This window comes from Ovis aries, chromosome 2, assembly GCF_016772045.2.
Source record: "Ovis aries strain OAR_USU_Benz2616 breed Rambouillet chromosome 2, ARS-UI_Ramb_v3.0, whole genome shotgun sequence".
Classification (NCBI taxonomy): Eukaryota; Metazoa; Chordata; class Mammalia; order Artiodactyla; family Bovidae; genus Ovis; species Ovis aries.
Genome location: NC_056055.1, coordinates 241738196 through 241762436, shown reverse-complemented (window position 1 = coordinate 241762436; position 24241 = coordinate 241738196). Strand labels below are relative to the sequence as shown.

General features: G+C 53.7%; 1 protein-coding gene across 2 annotated transcripts in view; it reads right to left on the bottom strand.

The window, feature by feature from the left end:
• Positions 1-20831, bottom strand: part of RUNX3 (RUNX family transcription factor 3) — a 66596-nt gene extending 45765 nt beyond the window's left edge. The window contains exons 1-2 of one of the 2 annotated variants that reach the window (XM_042244555.1): positions 20666-20831; positions 20336-20427 (exon numbers count right to left, since the gene is read on the bottom strand). In XM_042244555.1, coding sequence (XP_042100489.1) covers positions 20336-20427; positions 20666-20742 — 169 coding nt within the window. In that variant the 5' untranslated portion in view covers positions 20743-20831. Of the gene's footprint in view, positions 1-20335 lie in introns of both variants that reach the window. The other variant, XM_027965500.2, reaches the window with a different exon arrangement.
• Positions 20832-24241: the final 3410 nt, after the last annotated feature.

The window sequence follows — 24241 nt, the reverse complement described above, 5'->3', positions numbered from 1 at the left end:
GGAGGCCAGGGCATTAGGGGCACGCTGGCAGTGTGTGTGTAGGGGGGTGGTCCGGAGACTTGGAATTCCACAGCTGGCCAGTGTCAGGCTCCTGGAGGCAGGGTCTCGGACTCTAGGCTCCAAGACTCCAAGAATGTCAGAATCTTTGTCATCAGGACGCACAGCTTTTAAGTGCTCACTCTGTGCCAGGCACGGTGCTGAGTACTTGGTACAGTTTAACTCCTGGCATCATCCCTCTGCCCAGGGGGCTGGGTTCTGTGATCACCCCCACTTTCAGGCAGGGAGACTGAGGTTCAGCAGGGTTCAGTAACCTGCCTAAGGTCACACTGTTATGAGGCTTTTGTCCTGGAATATAAGATCCCTAGAATCAGAGGGTCTTAAGAGTGTGGGAATCACAGCAGGTCAACATAAGCATCTATGTTGGCACAAGTGGTAGGTGGCGCAAGTGGTCAAGAATCTGCCTGCCAGTGCAGGAGACACAGGAGATGAGGGTTTGATCCCTGGGTTGAGAAGATCCCCTGCAGGAGGAAACAGCAACCCATTCCAGTATCCTTGCCTGGGACATCCCATGGGCAGAGGAGCCTGGCGGGGTACAGTCGATGAGGTTGTGGAGAGTCAGATGCAACTGAGCATACCTAGTGTTGGGAAGACCTTGAAGATCCTTAAGTCTAATTCATTGGAACCCCTTTTCCTTCTCAGCTTGCCGTACCTCGGAGGGCAGTTTGGCCTTTGGTATGAGTGGGTGTTAGCAGATCAGGATGGTCTTGGGGGTGGGGGTTGAGGGCAGATGAGGGCGGGGAGGGGAGAGGGACATCACTGATTCTGCCCTTCCAGTCAGCCCTGTGGGGTTCTTCACGACCACACCCACCTTGCATCTGTCTGTCCTCATCTCTTTCCACTCTCCCCTTCCCTCATCCCACTCCAGCCACACTGGCCTTTTCGCTGGTCCTCAACACACAGTTATATCCCCACCACAGTGCCCTTGCACGTGCTGTCCTCTCTGCCTGGAAAGTCTTTACATTCAGTCCACATGGCTCAGCTCCCCACCTCAGTCAGGTCCCTGACACCCCAGTGAAAGGCCTTCTTGGAGCCCCAGCAGCAGGCAGATTAATGGCCCCCAAAGATGCCCATATGCCAGCCCCTAAAACTGAATACATTACTTCATGTGGCAAAAGGAGCTCTGTAGATATGGTGAAGGTTTAGGACTTTGACACAAGGAGATTATCTGATGGGCCCAATCCATCACAAGAGTCCCTACAAGTGGCAGAGGGAGACAGAAGAGGGCAGTCAGTGAGAGCTGTGATCTGGAAAGCTGGGGAACCAGAGAGATGGTGGCATGAGAAAGACCTGGCCCAGCATTGCTGGCTGTGAAGACAGGAAAGGGCCACTCGTCAAGGAAAGCAGATGGCTTTTAGCAGCTGGGCAAGATGAGGAAGTGGATTCTCCCATAGCCCAGAAAGAAGCACAACCTTGCCAACACCTTACTCTTAGTGAAACCCATGCAGGCTTTCTGACCCCCCAGATTTGTATGATAATAAATGTCTGTTGCTTTAAACTACTGCATTGGCGGTGATTTGTTACAGCAAATCTTTTTCCATTTGGTTTCACATCCCCAGTTAGACTTGCCAGATTTAGCAAATAAAAATACAGAATACTCAGTTAAATTGAATTTCAGATAAACAAGAAACACTTTTTCAGTATAAACTTGTCCCAGCAAGTGCAATCACTCATTGTTTATCTGAAATTCAGCTGACTTGGGTATCCTGTATTTTGTCTGGTAACTCTACTCCCAGTGATTAAAAAAAGGCTTAGGGTCATACTAGGATCTCAATAAGTTTCTGTTGAATGACTGAAATAAATAAATGAATGAACGAACATTAAATTTTAGCTTAAAAATCTTTTTGGCTCCCAGAATGCATGCAGGGTATATAACAACCAATCATAAAAGCAAACAGTTTCATGACCATTCCTGTATACCAAATACCATTCTGAGTGCTTTATGATTGCTAACTTAGTTCTTGCAGTAACTCAATGAGGTCATTAGCCCATTTTACAGATGAGGAAACTGAGGCCCCCGAGGTTCAGTAACTTTCTCAGTCACACAGCCTGCAGAGCCAAGCAACTCAAGGCCCTTAAATTCCCTCACAGAACATTCTCACTTTATCTCCTGATACACTTTCCCACACATAGCAGATGCTTTCTCTCTAATAGCCCATGGTGCTTTGTGAGGGGTGGCTTCCCGCTTTTCTCTGACTGCAGAACCCTTGCTCATACATCAAAGCCTGGTCCTAATTCCCCTTCATTGTGAGACTGTCTCTGATGCTCCCAGGAGGACTTGTCCCCTCCTCTGAATGCATTATAAGGACTTGCTTTTGTGTCCTTTACTCTCCCAGACTGTGACCACCCTGAGGCCAGAACTGAGTACTTTCAGCTCTTTGGCCCAGGAACTTAGAACCGAGCCTTCCTCTAGGGGGCTTTCCAGAAGGATTTAAGGACCAATGAATGACTGAATGAATGAACAGGGCAATGAGTGAACATCTGTCTCACTCTGGGCCTCAGTTTTAGAGTCTATGAAAGGGGAAGAACAACCTCTAACCCCTACACCCCCATCTCTGGAAACAAAACACATTTTTTTCTAATTAGAAGGATAATGCATACTCATTAAAGAAAAATTGGAAAATAATGAAATTATGCACAAGAAAATTAAAACCATCCATAATCCTGCCACCCAGAACAATTGTTAATATTTTGGTCTTCAGCCTGTTGGTATCCTTACTGTATGTATAGATTCAATTTCTTCTCTCCCTCCCTCTTTCTTTTCTTTTCTAATGGTGGGAACTTATAATATTCCATGTTTTGAACCCGGTTTTGAAACTCACCAACCTACAGTGTGCATTTCCCCGTGTTATTAATCCTCTCCTCAACTGTGGGTGATGTGACTGTGCTGACTGGGCATGGTGGGGGTTGAGTGTGGACAGACTCCCACCTCTGGCTGGACCACCAAGGTGCTCCCTCGTGGTCTGCCCTTTGGGGTGTTTCCAGATTTCAGTTATGAAGAAGACACTGCCTGGAATACCCCTGTGTGGACGCCTCGGGGGTGTTCCTGGGTCCTCCCTTGGAGAACATTCTAGGACTGGGAAGCCCACGTGGACACTGTTGTGCCCGTAACACCACCTGCCCGCTGCTCCCCAGCGCCACCCCACCCCTGGCCCTGGCAGGAAGCCCTGGGGATCGTTTGACCTCCTCAGAAGAATGGCCCCATCTACATCCAAGGCCTCTCTGGTTCCATCCAGGCTGAAGATACTCATGTACTCAGCCACTTGTCCACGTTATGGTCTGAGGCTCGTGACTTCCATCTCAGACACTGGGTCCTAAATGCAGCAGCCTGAGACATCTCTGAGGGTGCTCACGGCCCCAGGCCTGCGTATACATCACGCGTGTTAATAAGTCAATGACTGAATTCACCACGGAGCAGGCCCTGTGCACCCCTACAACTCTCCTTAGTGATTGGGATGACTGTCTCCCATCTTACAGATGGGATCCCCGAGGGCCCAAGAACTAAGTGGCTTGTAGAAGTCACAGAGCAAGGAAACAGGGCATCTGGGGTTCAGCTCCGGTTGGCCTGACTTGGTGTAAAGCTGACTTCTGCCCCGCCCCCCAGAGGCTGCACCCCTGTAGACCACTGGTCCTGCCCTAAAGGGCTGTGAACCTTGTAACCTGGGGCTGCAAAGACCCAGTGCCGCTGCCCCTTCTAGCTGCTGCCTGATGGGGCACTGTCCCAGCGTAACTGGGAAGCCAGGAGGGAACTTTGGTCTGCAAGCTGGGTGGGCCAGATCCTGCCCTCTGTCCCGGTGCAGGTGTATGCCCTCACCCTCTCCATCTGTGAAATGGGAGAGCAGGGACTCAGAGGACAGCCTCCTGGGCATGTGGCTTGTCTGAGCCCAGCAGTGGTGATAACTCAGTGCTGAGTCAAAGGGAGAGAACTTTGTCAGACAGGCCACGTCATCATAGGCTGCCAAGCCTGGTCCTCGGGGGGCTGGAGTAGGCAAGTCTCTGCCCTAGGCCAGGCTGGGGGTACCTAACCGCCCCAGATGGACCCTCCCCCTCCAGCCCCGGCAGATGGGAAGCTATTTTTTAACCAACCCCACAGGAAGAAGAGGCCAGAAATGAGCTCGGCGGGGGGTTAACCCAGGTCCCTGGGGACCCCTCCTATTTGCATCCTCTTCTCCCGCAGCAGGCAGGGAGCTAAGGGGACTTCACCTGGAGCACCCTGGAGCCTTCCAAAGCTCCCAGCAGATCAGGCTGCTGGATCTGGAAGGTGCCCGCGTGATCCCCATGTGATGGGAGGGGAACCGAAGCCCAGAGGGGTTGGGCCGGGCCTGCCTTCCTCACTGCCTCTCTGCTCCCGCCTCCTCTGCCTCTGTCTTTCTGGGGTGACCCAGGGCGGGACCTTCCTGCATGGCCTCAGTTTCCCCACTTGTAAGGTCCCTGCCGGGCATCTCTGAAGCACCTCCCAGCTGGAGAGCCTCCTTCTGAGCTGGGGCCGCCACTCTGTCCCATCTGTCCTGGGTTTCCCAAAGGCCTCATCCCTTTTGGAGCATCAGCCACATGGACACGGCCCAGTGGCAGGTGTCTGGGGACCACCCTCCACCCCCCCGGCCCAGGAAGAGGATGAACTTCCTGGCCCGAGAAGCGGGGACCAGCCTGGGTAGGGGCAAAGCTGCTTCCCCTGCGGTCTCCCTCAGACCACACCACCAGATGTCCCCGGGTCCCCACAGGCAGGGGTTCCTGAAAAGTCGGGTGTCTGTCACAGTGGGTGCAGCCTCTGATGTGTGTTTGCCTCTGGGAGTGGGGGTGTGGGGAGCATGGGGGTTGCTGGGCACACAGCCTGGGGGCCTGACGTAGATGGGGGGGTGCCAGACTTTGGCTGCTGAACTGGGGCAGCTTGTGACGGTGGCCCGACCACACCCACAGCTCCTACCCAGAGCCCTGGACTGGGGCTGGGCTAACCCGATGGTGGGAGGCATGTGGGTGGGGGGGGGGCGGCGCCTGAAGGGCAGGAGTACAGGTGGGGAGGGGCACAAGCGAGGGAGGGGTACATGTGGGGAAGGTGTGCCCGTGGGGGATGGATCATGGGAAACAGTGGCATCAGTGGGGGAGGGGTGCATGTGGGTGAAGGCACAGCCCCCAAATGCCATCAGGGCCCCAAGGAGCTGGGACCCCAGTGAATGCTTGCAGGCAGCTGACTCTGACTTACCTCCTTCTTATTGTCTGTTTCAAACAATACCGTTAATAAATAACATTAATTGTGTTAGTCGCTCGTGCTCAATCTCTCAGCTCTGTCTTTGCGACGCCAGGGACTGTAGCCCGCCAGGCTCCTCTGTCCATGGGATTCTCCAGGCAAGAATACTGGAGTGGGTTGCCAGGCTCTCCTCCAGGGGGTCATCCTGATCCAAGGATCGAACATGTGTCTCCTGCATCTCCTGCACTGGCAGGCAGAGTCTTTCCCACTGAGCAACTAGGGAAGTCGCTCAGTCGTGTCCAACTCTTTGCAACCCCATGGACTGTGTAGCCCACCAGGCTCCTCTGTCCACGGAATTCTCTAGGCAAGAATGCTGGAGTGGGTTGCCATTCCCTTCTCTAGAGGATCTTCCAGACTCAGGGATTAAACCCAAGTCTTCTGCATTGCAGCCAGATTCTTTACTGTCTGAGCAACGTTAATTGAGTGCCTTATATAACACACCCCGTCCCTGTGATACAAGTAATATGAGTTAAATGAAAACGTTGGAGAAACACAGAAAAACCACCCAAAAAATGTTAAAGCTGGAAATCTTAGCATCAGAGTAAATACCGTGCATCTTTGAGGAGGAAGGAGTTGGCAGAGCTTTTTGATATAATCATCTTAGTTCTCACACCCTGAGCATTTCACTAGGGCTGCGGGCAGAGCTAAGCACTTGAAGTATTGTCTTGGTTAATTCTCTGAACTGTTATTTTCCCCCTTGTCCACATGAGGAAACTGTATGAAAGGGAGGTTACATATATCCCATGGGGAGCAAGTAGCAGGGCTAAGATTCAGAGCCAGGGCTGGCTAATCTGAAAGTGCAGATCATCCCAGGGTTGGAATCCAGGGCTTGGCTCCTCTGGGAAAACTGTGTTGTCTTATTTGTTCCTCCAGAGGTATTTACTGAGCCCTCCTGGGAATCAAACCTAGCTCACCACTGGGGACCTGGCTGTGAACAAGGCAGGCCCTAAACGGAGCCCCAAATGGGCACACACCACAGCTTGGTCCCCAACCCAGTGTCGCTGACTGAGCTGTAGTGCCGCCTCCTCCCGTCAGTGGGGCCTCTGTGATCTTATCGAGGAGGGCCACCATGTGTCCAAAGGCGAGGCCAGGTGCCTGCCTCACTCGTCCCACTGTCTGCTCAGGCAGGGAGACCCTCAGGAGCCCATCCAATGCCCCAGGCCCACCACTCTGGGCCAAGCGCCCCCAACCTGGGGCAGGGGGCAGAGAAGCCCAGCTTCCATCCTGCCTCGGCTGAATGAGCATGGGGCCACCCTGGAGTCTGAGCTGGCATGTACCCCGCAGCAGCCCCTTTTAGCCAAGGATAGGGTTATTAGGAATGTCAAGAGGCAACTGTGGAGCATGAAACACAAGTGTGGGGACCTTCTGAACTTGGAGCGCTGCGCCATCCCATGGGTTACAGCCCATGAAGCTGGCCCTGCCTGAGGGAGGGCCCCAGCTCAGTCATTCAACTTCTACCCCAGCAACAAAGCCCCTGACATGCAGGGGTGCTGGGGGGAGTGTGGGGTGTGTATCCAGCATGTGCACTCAGGAGCTGCCTTTTGTGCCCTGGGCTGTGCCCGTGGGGGACCCCGTGGCAGTGGGGAGCAGAGCCTGGCATCCAACTCCAGCTCCACCCCTTACACACGATGTGAATGTAGACAAGTGTCTTCACTTCTCTGGGCCTTACTTTCCTCCTCGGCAAAATGGGGACAAAAATACCAACCGCTTGGGGTTCCAGAGTGACATCAAGTGCTGAGTCCACAATTTCAGAGGTGACTTGGGACAGAGGAATATTCCCCTGGACAAGCAAGAGGTCCATGAACTGGGGTAGAAGCATGTCTGTGTGCGGCTCACCCCACATGGGGGACCCAAATAGAAAATTCCAGAGGACTGCTGCAAGATGCCTAGGCAGGAGGCTTGGGGCACAGTGCTGGATCACACAGAACCTGTACCAGGTGGGAGGGACTCCAGGGAGAGGAGCCCGGGGGGGATAGGCCCCCACCGAAGGGCTCAGAGTGCTCTTAGGAGAGGGGCAGCAGGGTCTCTCCCTGCCAGATGGGATAGGAGCCCTTTGTGGATCTGGGTCAGCCATCGGACTTTGGCTTGGCTCTTGGAGTGCTCTCTGAGCTCACCTTTGGCTCAACTTCCCCCACCTCCGGGCTCCCACCACTCCGTGTCTCAGTTTCCCCAACTATGCACTGATGAAGGAGAAGACCGCCATCCATCAAGTGCCTTCTCCGTAGACCACGGGCTATGTTTTACAGACCTCCCCATGTGGGTCCTCCAATGACCGCTGGCCTGTTTCTCAGATGAGGAAACTGCAACCCAGAGAGAAAGCAGCAGAGCCGATTCTGATTGGCTAGGCTCTCGCAAGTGCCACCAGCCTTTCCCAGGAAGGAGGCCGGCGGAAGCCGAGGGCTGGTCCTTTATCCGGGGAAAACCTCAGTTGTTAGTAACTCAGAGCCCACGTGCTATGGTGAGGTGCACAGGCTCCAGGTGCAGGTTTGAGCCTCAGCTGGATGGTCCTGGGCAGGCGGTTTAATGTCTCTGGGCTTCAGTAGTCTCACGCATAAAACGGGCTTAATACTAGTATCCATTTTGTAAGGTTGTGAGGATTAAGAGGGGCTTCCCTGGTGGCTCAGATGGTAAAGCGTCTGCTCGCAATGCGGGAGACCCGGGTTCGCTCCCTGGGTTGGGAAGATCCCCTGGAGAAGGAAATGGCAACCCACTCCAGTACTCTTGCCTGGAAAATTCCATGGACGGAGGAGCCTGATGGGCTACAGTCCATGGGGTCGCAGAGTCGGACTTGACTGAGTGACTTCACTTTTCACTTTCAAGGATTAAGAGAGCAAAGCACTTAGTGCCTGGCATATAGTAAGGGTCATGTAAGTGTTTGATACTAATATGACTCTTTAAGAATTGTCATAATTTATATTTTCTAGACAATTATGCTTGCAGAAAGGAAAGGCTACCTACTCCAGTATTCTGGCCTGGAGAATGCTAGACAATTTTGCATTTATTGATTCCAATTTTGTACTTTCCATTTTGTATTTAGGATCCAGCAAATTTCCCTTTCAAGTTTCACGTAATTTCCTAGGTCCTTGAGAAGGTAACTCTCTGCTCCCACAGCACCCGCAGCTATGATGGATTTAACAGCTGTCCCGAGAGCAACTTTTCCCTAAGTGGGCTCTCAGCGCACCAGCTCCTTTGAGAAGCCAGTGTTTGTTAGCATATCAAAGTCTGAAAAACAAAACAAAGTCTGAAAAGTCCTCCACAAAACCCCCGGAGGAGCACTGGTTGGTACAGTTATTCTCTATCTTATTTGGTCACAGAGTCCCCTTCATTTCTTTTTCTTTGTAGATTGATTTTTATTGGACTATAGTTGCTTTACAGTGTTATGCTAGTTTCTGCTATAGAGCAAAGTGAATCATATATATATATATGTATATATATATATAATATCTCCACTCTTTTTTAGATTCCTTTGCTTCCCATTTAGGTCACCACAGAGCACTGAGTAGAGTTCCTTGTGCAGTAGGTTCTCATTAGTCAACAGTGTTCTTGCCTGGAGAATCCCAGGGGCGGGGGAGCCTGGGGGGCTGCTGTCTATGGGGTCGCACAGAGTCAGACACGACTGAAGTGACTCAGCAGCAGCAGCAGCAGCAGTGTATACATGCCAAACTTAACCTTCCAATTCACCCCCGCCCCCCCCCCTTGGTAACCTTAAGTTTGTTTTCTACATCTGTGACTTTATTTCTGCTTTGCAAATAACTTACTGTACCATTTTTCTAGATTCCACATATGATACGATATTTATCTTTCTCTGTCTGACTTACTCTATTATGTCTGACAATCTCTGCGCCCATCCATGTTGCTGCAAGTGGCATTATTTTGTTCCTTTTTATGAGCCCCCTTCATTTCTGCTCGGCACCTGATGACATCTGCCGAACACACGTCGGGAGATGTCCCCCTCATTTCCTGGTTTCTAGGAAATGGCAGAGATGTGAGCAGTGCCCCCCACAGAGATGAGTGAGCGGTTCCACCTCTACGGAAATCATCTCCAGTAACTCGCTTCCACTGCTCAGCTGGTCCCCTGGGTTCTCATCATCACTGTCTGATTCAGTCCCCACAGCATCCTGGCAAGGTCAGTAACATCAATATCCCCATCTTACAGATGAGGAAATTGAGGTTCACGGAGGTTAAATGGCCACACAGCCAGTAAGTGGCAGATACAGGAGGCAAACCCACAGCTTCTGATTCTAAACCCCACATTCTTTCTCTTGCACATTGATAGGAAAAATAAAAATAGATCTCATTCTTCCAGGATCGATCTTCCCTGGTGATATGCTTTTAAAAATCTAAAGCCTCCCTGCCATAGCACTGAATACATTACAAACTTAAATCTTCAGCAGCTTTCTTCTGCTTACAGAAAGCAGTTCGTGATGGTTGAGTATAAAATTTTTCAAACATTTTGAGTCGGAAAATGAAAAACTTCATAACCTCACCTCAAGAGATAATGTGGGTTGACAGTTGGGCACATATGTTCTTCTAGATCTAGATGGTCCAACATGTGCTATTTAAATAAAAATAGTTAAGGTAAAATAATATTAAAAATTCAGTCCTTTATTCAGACTCATTGTGGACCTGGGCCAGCCCATTTCAAGCATTCAGTATTCACACACAGTGAGTGGCTACAGCGTCAGCCTGTAGAGACAGAACGTTTTCATCTTCGCAGAAAGTTCTATAGAATAGCGTCACTCTAGACTCTTGGAAGACATATCCCAACATATATCATACTGATTATCAATATATTTGGTGAAGTTCTTGAATATGTCATAGTCTCTGTATAGCCTCACCCTTAAAGGGAACAACGCTCTAGAGGCAAAAAACAGACACAGGGGAAACGAGTCTAGACTGAAATACACTGAATGATATCGGTTTTCTCTGGGTGTTGAGATTACAGAGTTTATTTTTACATTTCCTAAGTCCTTCAGGTGATCTACAACCTAAAATGCAGGAGGGGTGGGCATTTGGTGAATTCATGTTTTCCCTAAAGTTCTTCCTGGTTCTAAAAGCTTCAAGGGATGTGCTTACATAAGACTTAGTTTATTATTATTTTTAAAATTGTGGACACATGAAGAATGGAAGCCTGTACAAGTCAAAGGAATGAAGCACAAGAAGGAAAAGCAGACAGAGGTTCATTTTCAGCCCAGGGTCCCTCCTGCTCAGGGCAGGTCCCTCCTGTTCTAGGGAGGTCGGCTTCATGGACATGCAGGCCAAGCAGTCACACAGTGTCCCTTGTTTAGAAGAGCCCCCACTGGGACTTCCTGCTGGGTGGTCCAGTGGTTAAGAATCTGCCTTCCAGTGCAGGGGACTCGGGTTCGATCCCTGGTCGGGGAACTAAGACCCCACATGCCTCGGGGCAACTAAGCTAGTTGTGCCCGCAACCACCGAGCTTGCACACCACATCTGAGACCCAGTGCAGCCAAAAATAAATAAATAAATATTTTTTAAAAAGAAGAAGAGCCCCACTCTTGGTTTCATGCTCGGTATCTTGCCATCCTTAAATTCTTAATGGTTTTCGAACAAGGGGCCCTGCATTCTCCTTTTGCACTGTGCCCTGCAAGTTGTTCCATGGGCACCGGTCCCGGGATTCTCCCCGGAATGGGTCTCGTTTTGGCTGCTCTGAACCATCGACTTGTCCTCGTCAGACCACAGACGAGCCCATCCATGGTGCACTCTACGTGCCTGAGAACAAGTTTGCTTTAGTTACTAAGATGTGTGTCTAGAGAGTGATAAAAATAGGACTTGCAAGCGGGTGCAGGAGGGCCCCTGTGGTCTCTACTCACACACAGGAGCTCAAGGCGCACGTCTACACTGGCCTATTTCAGAGACAGCAGCCCGGTGCATCACGGGATGCTGTGCCCCACATCACCGCTTCGCTCGGATCCTGCCTGGACCCCACTGCCTTGAAGGCCATGCCCAGCTCTAGGCTTGGCTTACCTTCCTGCTTGCATCTTCTCCCTCCACATTGCTGCAGGACTCCCCAGGCCCTCTCGTCTCTTAGCAAGTGTCTCTGCAAGGTCCTGCTGCCATACCTTTGCTGATGCCATTTATTCTGCCTGGAACATCAATGATCCTCCCTCCAAGATCTGGCTATCCCGGATCCTATCCTTTCTGGGAAGCCTGGAAGTATGTGAGAAGGGCCTGAAGGTACTCTAGTAGCACAGAAGAGAATATGGATCACCTTGCCTGGAGGAATGAGGGAGGCCTCCATGGAGGTGGTAAGCTGAGACCTTAAAGAAGAGATGTCTGCCAGGTAGAAAGGAGACTTTTGTTGGGTTGGCTTTGATATCAGACAGATTCTGATGTGAATTTGGGCTTTGGTGGTTACTAGCTGCATGACATTGGGTTAGTTACTTCCCTTTGCTGGGCCTTAGTTTCTTCATCTGTAAAACTTCGATCACACCTACTACATGGATTAGAGATTAACTGATTAACTAAGATGGGAGCTCCCACAGTGCCTGGCATAGCAAGTCATTAACAAACATGGTTCCCGTCTCCTTTCCTTAGGGTCTTCTATGAAATGTTAGTTTTAGCCCGTCACTTGTTGATCTGCCTCTGTTTGTTCATCTCTGCAATGAAGGTAGTGGTGCCCAGCGCACGGAGCTGTGATGAGGATTCAGTGGGGTCATGGGAAGATTTACAGAAATCCCAGGAGGCTGAGATTCTATATCGATAGGAAGGGCATCAGCCAAAGAGGTGCTGGCCTTTCTCATTGGGGCATTTTCCTGAGAAAAACTCTTTCCATACATCACCAGGCTCCAGGAGTGCAGGCAACATTGTCTGTTTGGTCCGCACCTGAATCCTCAGTGCCCAGCGCAGTGTTTGGAGTGCAGATGGTACTCAGCAAATGTCCACTGAACAGCACCACCTGGCCCACACTGCACCCAGGTCCTGGGCACTGGGCATGGGAGAATCCAGGGAAACCAGCCCTCCTCAGGGAACCTGTCTTCAGACTGGGGCCACGGTACAGGCCACTGGCATTTCCTGAGCACCTGTTATGTGTACGGCTCTGCCTGGCCCAGGACAGACGCTCGCTCCACTGCCAGGTGGGAGAGAGACCGGGAGGAAGGTGACAGGCAAGGGGCGTGGGGAGAGGAACAGAGACCAGGGCCGGCCAGTGGGGTCTTGGCTGGGCGGGAGCAGACCAACCCCACGCTGCAACCCTGACTGACAGGGGACCCAGTTCACCTGCTCCTAGCAGGGCGGGGCTGCCCCTTCCTCTTCTTTGTTTTGAAAAACTAAAGTTATCCCCTCTAAATTTATAAGCAATACGTGTTCAGCATTTGAAACTTTGGAAAACCAGGCGTCCCTGGTGGCTCAGTGGTAATGAATCCTCCTGCCAATGCAGGAGACCTGGGTTCGATCCCTGATCCAGGAAAATCTCACATGCCCCAGAGCAACCAAGCCTGTGCGCCAAGACCATTGATCCTGTGTCCTAGGGCCCGGGAACCGCAACTACTGAGCCCACATGCTGCAGCTCCTGAAGCCCGCTTGCCCCAGAAGCCGTGCTCTGCAACGAGAGAAGCCACCGCAATGAGAAGCCTGCACATCACAACTAGGGAATAGCTCCTGCTTGCCTCCACTAGAGAAAGCCTACTCACAGCGACGAAGATCCAGCATGGCCAAAAATAGATAAATAAAAATTTAAAAAATTTTGGAAAACCTACAATCATCAAGAGAATTAGAAATAAACGCTCCTCACCACCATTGCATCATGTAGCACAAACTACAGCATTTTCGTGTCTTCCTTCCAGTCTTTTTTCTAAGGCGGACTTGTTCCCACGGCTGATGTCCTCCGCCCTCTGGGAGGGGACATGGCTGCTTATAGGGGAGAACCAGGCTCAGTGCCGTGAACCCTTGCTACCTAGGACATGAGGCTCCTTGCTCCAGCCATCTTGCTGGCCAGAGCTGTGGGTGGGAGGCTCCCTCCATGGGAGGCAAGGAGGATGGAAGGAAAGTCCTCGGGGGGGAGGGCACTTCTTGGGGCCATAGTGGTGTGTTTGTCTTTAGCCACAGGGCACCTGGGCGAGTTGAGTCTGAGGCAGGGGCATGACCAAAATGCACCTCCCTTCTCCTCCCCATCCCCTTTCCTTTCACCCCGTTCATTTGCACGCCCCAAGTTTTCCTTCCCTTATGTCTTCCGCTTGCTCTACACCCAGCCGTTGTTCTCCTCTTTACAAAGGTGAGCAGATCCCTGAAATTACCCTGCCTTCTAGAAAAGCCCAGTGGGCAACCCTTCACCCCAGAGGGGCCAAACGCCATGGTGGAATTTCAGTCAGATGTTCTAGGGGGGACTAACTTCGGTCACCTCAGCAAATCATAAGTTATGGGCATCCGCCCTCTCCGCCCACACGTAAGTCTGAACCTTTTGCCAAAAACACTTTTCCCAGACGCAAATGAAAACCCCAAAGAGGAACCTAAACCTTCACACGGCTGTGCCGATTGGACATGAGAGCTCAGACTCCCACCAGCAAGCATTGTTTCAAAGAACGAGCCAGACGGTGAAGAGGAAGTAAGCGGAGAAGCTGGAACCCTCCCGAGGGTCCGTGTTGGTCCATCCAGTCATTGGTCCTTTCACCACCCCCACTCCCTCCTCTAAGCCCAACCTGCTCCTGGGGGCACCCCCCTTGCCAGGAGGAGGGTAGGGGGTAGTGCGGGCAGGAGCAGGGCACTCCTGAGGCCTGGAGAGGAGAAGAGGGGAACCCAGGAAGGCTCCCCAGAAGAGGAGGTCTTTAGACTGGGCCTTGAGAAGAGAGGTGGGTTTCTCACCTTCCCCATCCAGTTCAGAGTCAGACTCTTGCCCAGGAGGAACAGGAACACTAAATAGTCATAATTTCCATAATTGGGGAGGTCTTGCCTCTGCGCCAAGACCTCTATTAAGCATGTAATATACATGAGCTCATTAACCCACCCAGCATGCCTTAAGGTGGCTACTGTTTGTTCTTCCCATTGTACAGATGAGAAAACTGAGTTCAGAGAGGCCACACTTTGCCTGTGGCCACATAGCAAGGAAGTGGCGGGACCTAGCGGCTGCCGGGGCTTGTGACTAACTGCATTTCATATTGGCTCTTCTCTATCCCCGTCTCTTGGAGCCATTGACAAGGGGCCTGACGGTCCTTCTTACAGGCTCCCTGCGCTTTCTTCTCCAGCATTAACACCAGGGGGTCAGTGTTAGAGACAGAGCTGGAGGGTGAGACGTGGGAATGTCCGCCAGGTGGCAAGTTAGCAAACGGGGCGGGGCACAGGGCCAAGAGTTTTGAGGAGGTGGCCGTGCTGAGCGAGCGCTCACTATAGACCAAGTGCCATGCAGGCCTTCAGGGCAGGGTGGCCTTCTCTCTTGCAACTGCTCTAGCCCTATCTTACGGAGGAGGAAACCCACTCAAGGAGCTGAAGTCACGTGTTGGGTCACCCAGCTAACCTAACAGCTTCAACCTGGCCTGACTCCTGAGCTATGTGTAAGGTTGGTCCCCAAGTGGCTGGGGAAAGTCGGTGTTCCTGCTGTGTCCCGGCCTCACGCAAGACCACACGCCTCTCAGGACCTCAGTTTCCCCATCTATAAACCAAGGTGGGAGGTGCTCTGCCTGCCAGCTCCAACTTTTCTCCTGAATTCACTCACTGTTCTTGCTTCTCGCCATGTCTCCAGGTAGGACAGTCTTGCTCCCAACCTGGCTGTGTTCCTCCAGGACGTGCCGTTTCAAGGAGGGTGGGATGGAAGACTTGGGCTCCAAATCCACTGAGGGGGTAAAACCCTTCCTTCCCACCTCCCCCTGTCCCCCTAACTTCCAGCAGGTAAGGCAGGCTACTGGGCACCAAGGCAGGAGTGACTGACTGAGGCCCAGGCCAGCTTGGATCTGAAGCTCCCAGGAGGCCAGGGGTCCCTGATGGCCACAGGGTCCTAAGGAATACTGCTGGCTAGAGGGGATGTGTGTGAGGGTCCTTAGCTGCCAGTGGGGCATCCCCCTGCTTGGTGGGTTTGAGGAAGGGTCTGTAGATGAGGCATCCCCAGGAGAAGGCCGGAGGACCAGCATCCTCCTGCCCCACTGAACCCTGAGCCCGGACTCCAGTCTTCCTGTCAATGAAGGCATCCGGACTGGCTCCCAGGTGAGGATGGGGCAGGGTGGGTTGGGGGTGCCACTGCCTTCCTGCTCTCAGAGCCTTCTGGAAGGTCAGGCCCTGTTGCTTGGGGCATCCGACTCCTGGCCCCCATCTCCCCCGAGAGCTCCCCCCCACCCGCCACCCCCTGGATAGCCGAGGAGGCCTCAGCTTTGATGCGGCCACCTCCAGGCCAGGGTGTCAATGGGCTCTCTATGTGACCAGCAGGGCTGCTGGGGGCCGCCGGCCGCCGTCGTGGGCACGGGTGAGGCCTGGACACACAGTCCCACTGTGTGGGGCCGCCTCATGCCCGCCCAGACCCTGTGGCCAGTGGGGGGACTCCCAGGAATGCCCTTCCTGCCTGGGGGGTACTTTGGACAGGCAGGGTGGTCTGGGGAGACGGGCGTGTGCAGGGCGGCCTCAGGAGCCGCCGTCAAAGGGGCTCCGCAGAGGTGGCGCCAGGCAAGCGCCGGAGTGGGTGTGGGTGGCTGGCGGTCAGTCCCTTCATCTCCCGGGGCTGTGGGGGAGGGGAAGCCTCCAAGGGCACGCTGCTCGGGGTGACCAAACATCATGGGGTGCCCGGGACTTGGGAGAGTCCCCTGTTGTTTGCCCACTGCCTAGAGCTGAGCAAAGGACACAGTGAGTGACCTCTCTGGTCCGAGCAGCTGCCCCGCTGTCTGGTGACCTCTGAGTCAGACTCTACCCAGGGCCGTTCTGTTCAGCCCCTGCCCCTGCACAAGCCTGCCTCCCACCTGAGAGGCCGTTTCCCATGCCTTCCAGCTGTCTTCAGGGGCAGAGCTGTCGGTCGGTCAACTGCCCGCCACTGCTCCGAGAACCCCAGCCAGACAGGCCCATCCTGGTCCCCTTCCAGCAGCTCACCCCGCATGGCACCCCCCAGCCATCCCTGAAGGCTCCTGGCATCATCGCATCCTTTCCTGCTTCCCCACCTTACCCCCTGCCTGGGACATCCTTTCCCCGTTCTCCTCAGCCTGCAAGGCCCAGCTCCAGGAGAACTGTCCGGCCAGTCGCCCTCTCTGATCCCCCAGCCCTCTTGTTCTTAGTCCCTTATAACATTTATCCCACCCCGGTACAATTTTCGGTTCACCCATCTTTTTCTACACTAGACTGTGACTTCTTCAAGGGTGGAGAGCCTGACCTAGTCACCCTTGCAGCTGAGCTCCTGCACAAGGGCAGGCTCAAGATAATTTGAAAAATGAAGACGTTTAGCAAGCGCTTACTCTGTGCCAGGTACCCTACTTGTTTAATTCTCTCCAGAGCCCATGAGGTTGGTGTAATCATCGCTCCCATTTTACAGATGGGGAAACAGGTACAGAGAGGTGAAGCAACTTGCCTTGGGCTATGATGCTCTGAAGGGCAGAGGCAGGACTTGAGCCTGGAGTGTCTGATTCCAGAACCCAGCTTGAATCTCATTATCTCCTCCTTGATGACCTTATGTGGAATTACTGAGTCAGGGAAAACCTTTACTTCCCTGCGATTCCTGCACATGGCAGTTTAGACCCATTTCCTCCAGTTCCCTCCCTGGAGGGGTACCCTCCCTGAGTGTCCTGAGGAGGGTGCATTTTGGGGGTATTATGAGGGGGGCCTGCTGCAAGAAGACACCCCAGAGGGTGCAGAGATGGGCCTCGTGGGCAGATCCAGAATGAAGGTGCTGGCCCTCCAAGGGCTGTGGACAGGCCCTCAGGCATTCCCAAGCCATAGCCCTGTTTGTCCGGTGGGGACCCCAAGGCCCAGAGACTGGGCAGGACTTGCCCATAGTCATGCAGTGTGTTCTTAGGCCTCAGCTTCCCCATCTGTCAAAGAGAGGATTCATACCCCTTCTCCTGCCTGGGAGAATCCTCGGGAGAGGATCCTTGGGAGAATCTCCCAAGAGATGGGAGAAGGCGGAGAATTGCACCCCAGGAGCCCCCTCCACCCACTCAGTGCCTGGAATTCTGCCATCAGTCTGCCAGCTCTGTGGGGTAAGCCTCTCCCTCTTCTCGTCCCCTCCTCACCCTCTAACTCAGATGGGGATCAAATGCCTCTCCACGCTCTCCCCATCCTCCCAGGTGGCTCAGTGGTAAAGAATCTGCCTGCCACTGCAGGGGACACAGGAGGCCCAGGCTCGATCCCTAGGTCGGGAAGATCTCCTGGAGGAGGGAATGGCAACCCACGCCAGTATTCTTGCCTGGAGGATCCCATGGACCCAGCAGCCTGGCCGGCGCACGTGCACACACGCCAGGCTCTCCCCAGACCTCGTCATCACAGAGGACTGAGAGGAGTTCTGGAATCCGGGATCCAGCTTGGAAAACCTTTCAAGAGGCGGTGATGTCCTGAGACCCGCTTGCTCTACCATTTCCAGCTAAGGAACTAGGACCGTAGGCCTGAATTCAGGGCCTCCATGGACTCAGGCAGGAAACACATGACGTCTTTCTTTTCACTGACCTCTAGCTAAAGTTTAGCATCTTTTTTCCACAGTGACTTTGTCACCTGTGGAAATCGCAGACATCCTTCGGTCTCCTTAGGGCTGTCACAGTTCTCCTGAAGTACGGTGTATGCCCATCGCCGTTGCATCATGCCCTTACCGTCGCCACTGAGAGGCCCGTGGTCACGGTGTCACACACTGGCTTTTTTGATAGTTTGAAGACAGCGTTTCTATAGATTTTAGGTTTTTTTTTTTTAATAGTTCTTTGTATTTTGTTTTATGCATTTAAAAATACGATTCTGAGGAGTCCATAGGCTCTCTGAGAGTCTGCAAAGGTCCCCGGCTCCCAGCAGGTTAAGCTTGGATTAGCATGGAGCGAGCGCTGCAGGACCCCAGGGTTGGATCTCTCTGGGGCCAGAATTGGGAAACCTCTTGGAGACAAAATTTGGGAGGCAGATCCGTCTAAGTGAGTGGGAAGTCGGGGGGATAGAACTGGGCAAGACAGAGGGGGCAAGACGGTATGGACAGGACATGGAACTTCAGGGAAAGCTTCAGATGGCAAACAGAGCACCCCACCCCATCCCCAGCCTTGCTTACCAGATCACCCTGCAGGGATCAGCGCGCTCTGCGCGGCAGCCTCCCAGCTCTGTGCACGCAGCCAGCCCAAAGCCACCAGCTGTCCCCTCCCTCTCCCTCCGGGTCACCTCTACCATCTCTCAGGAGCCCACCCTAGGTGGGTGGCCCTTTAGTCCCGGCTCCTAAATTTCCTTTGTTTTGAACTCAATGTTTCTCCATCTTGCTCATGGAGGGAGAAGTACAGATTACAAAGACCCAGCAAATGGTTTTTATAAACTCCTATTTTCTTGCCACAGCACTGCCTTTAATTAGCTCGCAGGACTACAAAGGGAGCAGCGTTATAATAGGAGCCGCTGGAAGGAAGGAGCCCACGGCGCTCGGCTCCTAGACCCAGGGCTGTTGCTGGTCACCGGCCACAAGCAGGTTTGACGGGAGTGCCCCCACCACGGGGACGGCAGCCCTCCACAACCCGCGTCTCCCCGACTCAGTCCCCCGACTGCAGCCACACAGCCTGCCTCAGCCCCTCTCCAGGGAGGAGGGAGCGGGTCCAGCCCTCAGGCAAGCCCATGCAGAAGCCTTTGAACAATAAGCACTCAAATATGCCTGCACAGAGCTGGCTGCCCAAGGACTGGCTTGGAGTCAGTCCACAGCGGGACAGGCAGATGGGCAGATGGACAGTCAGACCGGCTACTGCACCTCAGCTAACCACCTCAGCAGAGCAAAGGCAGGGCCTAGCCCCCAAGCCCTGGAGTTCTGGCTTCCATTCCATCCCTCTATTCCGGAGGAGAAGTCGTCCCCGTCTACAACCCTGAGGCCCTGTCCTCACACACAGGCCATTCCCAGCCTCAGGCAATCAGAATGTCACAGCCAGAGGGGCCTTCATTTGAGGCACAGAGACTTTAAGTAACTTGTCTAAGGCTGCTCAGCAGGGTAGCCACTGATCTTGGCCTCAGGGTCTCTTGACCCCCGATCTCAGGTGCCACAGCCCCATCTGGGCTCCCACTAGTGAGGAGGAAGGCAACAAGGTGTTGTGTGAGGCCCGGGCACGTCACCTCGAAGGGCCAGACAGAAGCAGGAACAGTCTCCCCCTGAGTTCTAGCCTCAATCAGAGGTTCCCAGTGGGGAATCTGGGAACTAAATCCTTTTTGAGGGACATAACTTAGACCTCTGGGTCCCTCTAGGCTATATATAGAAACAACTGATTTCTCCCCGTGACCAAATCCACAAACCTTCCCGAGGTCTGCTCCCCAAACTCTGATCCAGGCTCAGGGCCAGCCAGAGCTGCATGCATTCCAGCAAAAGCCTGGACCCCTTTCTCCCTCTGCTTCCTTAGTCCCAGGGGTTCCTCAGAAAATGCAGAGTTAGGGGAAGGTCCTTGGGAAGGTCTCTGAGTCCACCAATGTAAGACTCTTGCCTCCTGCCTGCTCCGCGGCTCTGGGCAGAAGCCGGCCGGGGCCCTGGGGAATGGGAGAATCTGAGTATCTACCTGAGTCCAGGTAGAGGGTCTGAGCACCCCAGGAGGGCCAGGGGCTAGGGTTGCAGGGCCCAGAGCTCCACGGGGGAGGCAGGAAGCCTCGTGGGGTCACAGAGACACCCCCATGTCTTCTCCATCTCACGACCCTCAGAGCTCTGGTGTTTGAGGTCTTGAGGTCTTGTGGTATCCATGACCCCCACCACGAACGGTTCCCACCAGCTGAGGATAAAAGTTCACAAACATGTCCCACTCCAGGAGACCACGGAGGCCACCAAGCCCAGTTCCCACCTCCGGCTTTCAGAAGCCAGCGGATTTAGGTAACCAACCCTGGGCCCTTGAAGGCAGCCAGGGGCAGGCGGTGGAGGGTCGTGGTCCGGGGCCTGGCCCCAGCTCCCCACCCGAAAGGGCGCTCATTACTCACCGCGGATGAAGGTCTGCGAGTAGGTCGGGAAGGAATCGAAGATGCTGTTCGATGCCATGCCCCGCTCGGAGGAAGGCGAGGTTTCAGCCCTTCTGGGGGTTGGGTTGGGATAACTTGGTTGGCTGTTGTTTTATTTTTTCTTAGCTACTTTTGAAAATAAAGTGGGGGGGGGGAGTTGCTTTTTGTTTTTTTGTGTGTGTGTCGTTTTGTCTCTTTTGCCCCCCCACCCCCACCTACTGCTATGAAAAAGAAAAAAGGAAAGAACGCGAGAGTGTGTGTGTGAGCGAGAGAGGAAAAAAATCCCCAAGGAAAGTAAGTTTCTGTTTGTACCCAAGAATTTGGATTCCCGGTCCCACAGGAATGTCTCGCCACAAATTTTCAACAGAAGCGTATGCAGAGTGTATCATTAGATGGCGGGAAGGGGCCTTCGGCAGCCAGGGCAGGAGTCGCGGGGCGGTGAGAGCCGAGGCAGCCCAGCACCGAGCACCGCGGGAATGAATGAATGAGGCTCGCCCCCGTCAGAGCTCAGCTCAGTGGGTGCGAGGGCGGCCAGGGGTGGGAGGACCGGGAGCCAACCAGCTCCGGCGCAGGGCCCCCCGAAGGCGGCCGAGGGCCTGGCCTTGTGGTTCTGTGGTTGAGGGACCAGGCCTTCACGGTGTCAACCCAACCTCAGCTCACAGGATGCAAGAAGCCAGCTCGCGGCCTTGGCCCATTGGCTGGGCAGCAGTCACCTGGGCCGTGATGTCACAGCCTCTTAGAAGATCTTGTGGCTGCCTCTCTCCCTTTTTAGAAAAAAAAAAAAAAAGAGAGAGAGAGAGGAAAAAAAAAAGGATGGCTTTTATTTGTGGGGCTGGCCTCAGCACGCGGCCCAAAAGCAGAACTGGAAGAGGCTGGGGCAGGAGTGGCTGGGTGGTGGTTTGGATCCTGTGGGAGACTCCTTTTTAATGAAGGCCAGTGTGGGCCCAGGTAGCAGGGAGCCCCAGGAGCCCGGATCCCTCCAGGCGCCCCCCACCTGGGCTGTGGGTGGCTGTCACCCGGCCATCGTCAACCAATTCAGTCCCAGAGAGGTATCCACGCGGGTGGCTGGGTGACACTTTGGGGAGATTTTATGGGAGTTGGGATCAGGCACCAAGGGAAATACATGAAGGGGCGTCACCAGTGCTCACCCTGGAGCCCTTGGGCTTCCAGAAAGGGCTTCCTAGGGGGCACGGCCTTGCCAAGGGGCCTTGTGCAGAGCTTGGGGTCTGAGGCCTGCACCCAGTCATTCAAGGCCCTTTGCTCACTTTGCCCACCTGTGCATCTATACTATGGGGTTCTCTGTTCCTGCCTCAGGTGCCTGGACTTGCCTGTCTCTAGGCCTTTCCTCTTGCTCTCCGGTCCCCACTGCCTCCAGCCCTCCCGCCCCCACCCTTCAGGCTCCCAGTGGGAGCTCGTCAGCCCCCTGCATCCTTCAACTCCCAGAGGGACTCAGAAGTAGGAAAGACATGGAAGATGATTCAACTCCACATTTCCGTGTTTTCCTGGAAGCCAGGTCAGGCTTTGGGGGGAGGGTGGAAGCTGCAGCATTTCCCTGGAAAGCTCTATCTCCCATTTCATGGGCAAGACCACTGAGGCCCGAGACATTGAAGTCAGCTCGTGCAAGGCCACACAGTATTCTGAGTGGGATTGGAATGTCAGCCTCTGGCTCACCAGGCTGGGCCTCAGCCACAACACCCCAGGGCTCTGCAGTGTCCTCTAAGCCAAATCCCGAGGCTCCCAAGAGCCCTCTGCAGCCTGGGCCCCACCACCCAGCCTCTCCTAGGGAGCCCAAGCTTGGGCGCAGGCCCCGTCATCTCTGTAGGCTAACACAGCAGAGAAGGGGCATCCGGGGGAGGAGGAGCTTGTCCCAGGTCCCGGGGAGACTTGCCTCTGCTCAGTGCCTCACTGGGTCACCTGGGAGTGGGATGACCTTGGAAATTCGCTGTCTGAGTCTCACCTGCGTCCTCCTGAAAACTCAGTCTTCTGTTCCCTAGTGGCAAGTTGCTGGGGGTGGGGGTGGGGGTTCTAACTTCTCCAGGGAGGAAACAGGTTTAAGTGAAAGGTGCAGGGTTATGAGGTCAGATTCAACTTCTAGTCCAGCTCTGCTGAACCCCAGCTGCAACGCCGTGGGGCAAGTCACTGCCCTCCTCTGGGCCTCAGTTTCCTTTCCTGTAGAATGGGGATAACACATTTCTCGGAGGACAGGCAATGAGGTGAGGACGCCATGAAGGCTGGTTTCCTTGCCCGAGTCTGGGTGACGTAATTCGGGCTCTGTTATGAGTAAGTGCAGGAAAAGAGACATCATGGTCACATAGGGGTATAGACTGCCCCTGCTGGAAACTCATCGGCTGGCCCGGCCTGGGCAGGGCTGGGCGGTGGGGAAGGGGGTGGGTCAGCGGCACAGCCCGCCAAGGGGTCTTGGCCTCCTGGCTAAATTTGGAGTGTTTTGGAGTCTGCCATGTTGTGAAACTGATCAGAGATGAAAACAACTGGAAAGACCCCCCTTTAACAGAATGGAAACTGAGGCCCCCAGAGGGGCAGAGACACACTCTGAACTCACCAGTGAGTCAGTGGAACCCGGGCCCCTTGCTTCCCTGCCCAGGAGCTGTTTCCACTCTGCCGACGCCGCCTCGAGTTTCTAATGTACCACCCTACGCACTTGGCTGTTTTTTCCACACGTAAGAGTGGGCTCCCCCATAACACCTATAATTTGGTCACTCTGAGGGACTCCCCCTCCCTGGGAAGCTGAGTTCAGGCCCAGGGAGGAGGGGGGCCCATAGAGGGTATATCTGTGAGGCAGGTGGTTTGCTGCCTTCCTGGGACCATGCAGCAAAGGCCTGCTGGGTGACAAGCTTGGTTTCTCCCTCAAGAGGCTTATAATCTCCACGTGCCCTTTCAGAAGCGTGCACCAGACTTTGCACGAACCTCTGAAGGGTGCCCAGGGAAGCACCTTCCTGAAGCCTGCCTTTGGTCCTTATGAGCTGTGAGATCATGGGTGAAGGCTTTTTCCTTTGAGCTTGCTTCCTCGCCTGTGAGATGGGACCCACTTACAACTGCAAAGAGGATTAAATGAAAAACATACTTTGAGTATGCCCGGCACGTGGTAGCTGCCCAGTTCCCAGGACTCCCGTTGCTGCCACTTCTGACCATGCACCCTCTTGGTATGCAGTGAGCAGTCGAGTGTCCTCTTGTTCCCCACTAGAAAAAAAATATCTGATACCATAGATGCCTCTGAACCATTTAATCTAAAATTTTGGTTGAAGAAGGAAATCACTGAAAAAAAATAATGATGCTCCTTTTTTATGTGTAAGTTTGTCAGTGTGTACCAAATGGCCTCCCTCTTGTTCTTCTGTCTTTAATCAACCCAGAAGGAGTCTCCTACGATGTCCAGGTTTGTCCTCTTTAATGTGGAACACAAATGTAAAGATGCTTATGGAGCGGTTAGCACCCGGTAGCAGTTCTGACCCTTTTGCCCAGTCTTTCACAATGTTTCACCCACACTTAATTCAGTTTATTTTTTAGCAACTTGCCTTCACCGAATCTTTCCAAGGTCTTCAACCTTGGAAAGTTTTCATAGAAACAGACACCCCCGCTCTGCCTCACACCACCCGTAACATCACATCACCGCTAGTGAGGGTCCAATGACGAGAGCAGAAGCCACGTAGAGTGATGGAAACCGAGGGAAGGGCCTTAGTTCAGGGATTACTGGAAACCCAGGTGATGGAAGAGCTGAGAAGACAGAGGTGGGGAGGAGCCCCAATAGCAAGAAGCCACCGCCACCCGAGGGACACAGGAGGAGTGGCATCGCCAGTGCCCCCGTGGAAGCAGGAGCGTGGTGGGCCAGTCTCGCATTTACGGGAGCCACGGAGGAGACTCAGCCACCACGGA